This window comes from Pocillopora verrucosa, chromosome 9 (genome assembly GCF_036669915.1).
Source record: "Pocillopora verrucosa isolate sample1 chromosome 9, ASM3666991v2, whole genome shotgun sequence".
In the NCBI taxonomy this organism is placed as follows: domain Eukaryota; kingdom Metazoa; phylum Cnidaria; class Anthozoa; order Scleractinia; family Pocilloporidae; genus Pocillopora; species Pocillopora verrucosa.
Window position 1 is genome coordinate 9,801,353 of NC_089320.1, and position 3,634 is coordinate 9,804,986.

Consider the following 3,634-nt stretch of genomic DNA (forward strand, 5'->3'; position numbering starts at 1 on the left):
CTAAAGTATGGGTGGTGTTCAATTGCTTGGCAACATTCAAAGGACACTCCTTCAATAAAAAATTGCGTCAAGGACCAGATCTTACCAGTAACTTGGTTGGTGTTCTAACCAGATTCCGACAGGAGAAGTACACCTTTATGGCAGACATAAAAAAAGATGTTTTTTCAAGTAAATGTGAGAAAGAAAGATCAAAGTTTTCTCTGGTTTCCATGGTGGCCAGATGGAGACATGAACAAGAAAGCAGTAGAATATTGTATGACTGTGCATTTATTTGGCACAGTGTCGTCCCCTGCATGCGGTAACTATACTCTCAGACATACAGCTGATAGTTGATGACCACAAAGATGAGTATGGCATTAGGACAGCTGACACCCTTGGAAGGAATTTCTATGAGGACGATGTTCTTAACACAGCAAGCACTTAACTAAGTTTGTTGGAAACACGGACAACACCATTTGCTCAATTCCTCAAGAATGCTGGGCAGAGAAGGTAAACAGCCTAAAATTGGGTCAAGATAGATAAGTACCCCATTGAAAGAGTGCTATGAGTTATTTGGTGCATCAAAACTGATACTCTCAACTTCAGGATCAAGCTTAAGGACAAGCCTTGTATGCGTAAAGGCATCCTCTCAACAGTCAGCTCAATTTGTGACCCCTTAGGTCTCATCACCCATGGAACTTGTCAGAAAGAAGATATTGCAAGATGTTTGGCAGTCTAATAGCTGGGATGAACCAGTCAACAACGTGATCTGCAGCACATGAGAAAAATGGAGGAATGAACTTTGCTTACTTGAAAACTTGAAAACACCAAGATGTTTTAAGCCATCAGAGTTTGGAACAATTGTTTCAGTACAACTTTATTGCATGTCTGATGCTTCAATGTACGGCTATGGTCAATGCTCGCATTTAAGGCTCAAGGAAGAAAAGGGCAAAGTGCACATTTTGTTTGTTATGGGAAAGGCTGGCATGACACCAAAGATGACAGTCAGCATCCCGAGGCTGGAATTGGCGACTGCAACTCTATCTGTTGAGATTGGTGAAATTTTGAAGAATGAGTTGGAATATGGAAACAATGAGGACTATTGGATGGACAGTAAGGCTGTTCTAGGATTTATAAGCAATGAATCCAGTCATTTTCACATCTATTTAGCTAATAGAGTTCAACTCATTCATGATGATGCTACCCCAGCACTGAGGCACTATGTGGACTCTACTTCGAATACTACAGACAAAGGTTCAAGGGGCATGTTACTGAAAGACTTTGTAGAAAATCAGAATGGATTAAGGTTCCTGACTTCCTCAGAGAACTTAAAGTAGGCCAACTGACAACTCTGCTGATGCAGGACCCAGTGTTGCCGACTTAGAGGAATCTGAAGCAGAGATAATAAGGCAATTGCAAAGAGATGCTTTCCCTTCAGAAATAAAGTCTCCAAAACATTCAAGCAAATGCCCATTATGGTAGTCATGCATTGGACTAAGAAAAAAAGACTGTGTTAAGGAAACTGAATCCATTTCTAGACAAAGATGGTATCATAAGAGTTGGTGGACAAATACTGAAGGCTGACTTGTCAGAGGTTCTTAAGACCCCAGTCATCCTGCCAAAGTCAAGCAATGTCGCTTCACTGCTTATCAGGCACACACATGGAAGAACGCACCATAGTGGAAGAGGGATCACCTTGAACAAAATTTGTGCCATTGGCTATTGGATTATCAGCAGAAGCACAATGGTGAGATGGTTTATTTCCAAATGAAAAAATCACAAAAAATGAGTCACATATCCTTATCTCCAAGGTACCATGGGAGAACAAAAGATGGCTGACTTACCAAAGTTGCATGTGGAGCCCACACCCCCATTTACCTATTGTGGTATTGATTTCTTTGGTTCTTGGCATGTTCAATACGGAAGATCTGTTGTGAAGAGAAATGGAGCATTGTTCACTTGCATGGCAAGCAGAGCAGTACATATAGAGGTAGCAGATTCCCTCCAACCGATTCTTTCAAGCACTGAGAAGATTCATCTGTCAAAAGAAAGAGGACCTGTCCAAGAAATCCACTGCAACAGAGGAACAAATTTCACTAGCGCAGAAACCGAACTTAACAGGGCTATAGAAGAAATGGATGATAAAAAGATCAAGGCAGACCTTCTTAAAGCCAATATTGCTTAGATCAAAAACCCAGTATCTGCCAGCCAATTCAGAGGTATCTGGGAAAGGCAAATCAGGTCTATAAGAAATATCATGAACAGTCTTATGAAGGAACATGGCAACTGTTTCATAAAGTATCCCTGAGGACGTTCCTGTGTGAAGCTGAGTCCTCAATCAACAACAGGCCCTGGACTGTGGAAACACTCAATGACCCTCTTTTGGGACTGCCTTTATCACCAAGTATTCTGCTGACAGGAAAGACAAGGCTTGTGCTGCCTCCAGCTGGAGAGTTTAAGAGAGAAGACCTTAACTGTAGCAAGAAATAGAGATGCACACAGCATTTAGCACAAGAGTTTTGGTTAAGGTGGAGTAAAGCATATCTCCAGTAGTCACAAGCAAGAGCTAAGTGGACCCAACCTTGAAATTATAAAGTTAGAGATGATGTGCTATTGAAAGAAGATCAATCTCCAAGGAACAGATGGCCAATGACTAAAGTGTTATTTACACATACTGATGATCAAGATCAATTCCGATCTGTAGCTATGCTAACAAGTAACCAATCCAAATTGGAAAGACATGTCAGTAAGCTCATACTGCTTGTAGAAGCGCAACAGATACCAGGGTTCCCAACAAGGAGCCAGAACATTTAAAGAACGCTTACATTAAGAAAGGAGTAAAGCACCGTGATGATGACATTTATAATTTTTATTTTGGAGAAAATGTAACTAACATTCTGGGGAGCCATGTTGTGGCTGGTCAACGCCCAGCCATCACCTAGGTACCCATATGGGACTTTTAAGTTTTTTAGTGCATGTGCAGTGGCAGGCATCCTTGAAGGGTGCCATGAGGCCACTGAGTTGAAACCTCATTATCTTGTTCAGTTTCTTGCTCTTTTGGTCTTAATGTTAAGCTAATAATGTAAACTTTTGTGTTATGGTTAGTTACTGTTCATGACAACACTTTGCGATTGATCATACATTTCCTTTTATTATTTTTTTCCTACTTGTAGATTCCCAGCATATGAAAAGAGTTGTTTAGCATCCAACAATGCTTACTTGTCGATGACATTTAGACACGAAGGCACACTTTAAATGGGTTGGCTCTGCCCCTTTGCTTCAGCTCAAATGCAATAATCATCCAATATGGCAACCAACAGTCCCACCATGAGTAAAACAATCAGCATGGAAAAAGTACCTGTGTGTTTTGTGTTAATAAATTAGATATTGAGTCTTGTTGACTCTCATTCCCATAACTGAGCTTATTTTGACATTAATTAGCACTAACTTATTGTTCAGCCATTCAAAGCATGATCTGCAGTCAACAAGACACTTGTACAGTTGTCTTTTTAAAATTCACCCCAAGTAACTTCAGCTTATGTCCCAAGCCCCTAATACATTTTGGCTCTTCAAGCCCTAAGATTATTCCTAATGAAGCTAACCAACTCATGACACACAGTATGTGCTATGCATTTTATCTGTGACAAAACCTCCA

General features: G+C 40.5%; 1 protein-coding gene across 1 annotated transcript; it reads left to right on the top strand.

The window, feature by feature from the left end:
• The first annotated feature begins 863 nt into the window (after positions 1-863).
• On the top strand, positions 864-1,316 carry LOC136283472 (uncharacterized). The gene has a single exon (XM_066172430.1). The coding sequence runs from the start codon at positions 864-866 to the stop codon at positions 1,314-1,316; it is 453 nt and encodes a 150-aa protein (XP_066028527.1).
• Positions 1,317-3,634: the final 2,318 nt, after the last annotated feature.

Coding starts and splice junctions, on each gene's coding strand:
- LOC136283472 (XM_066172430.1), top strand. CDS start 864: ATGTCTGATGCTTCAATGTACGGCTATGGTCAATGCTCGCATTTAAGG.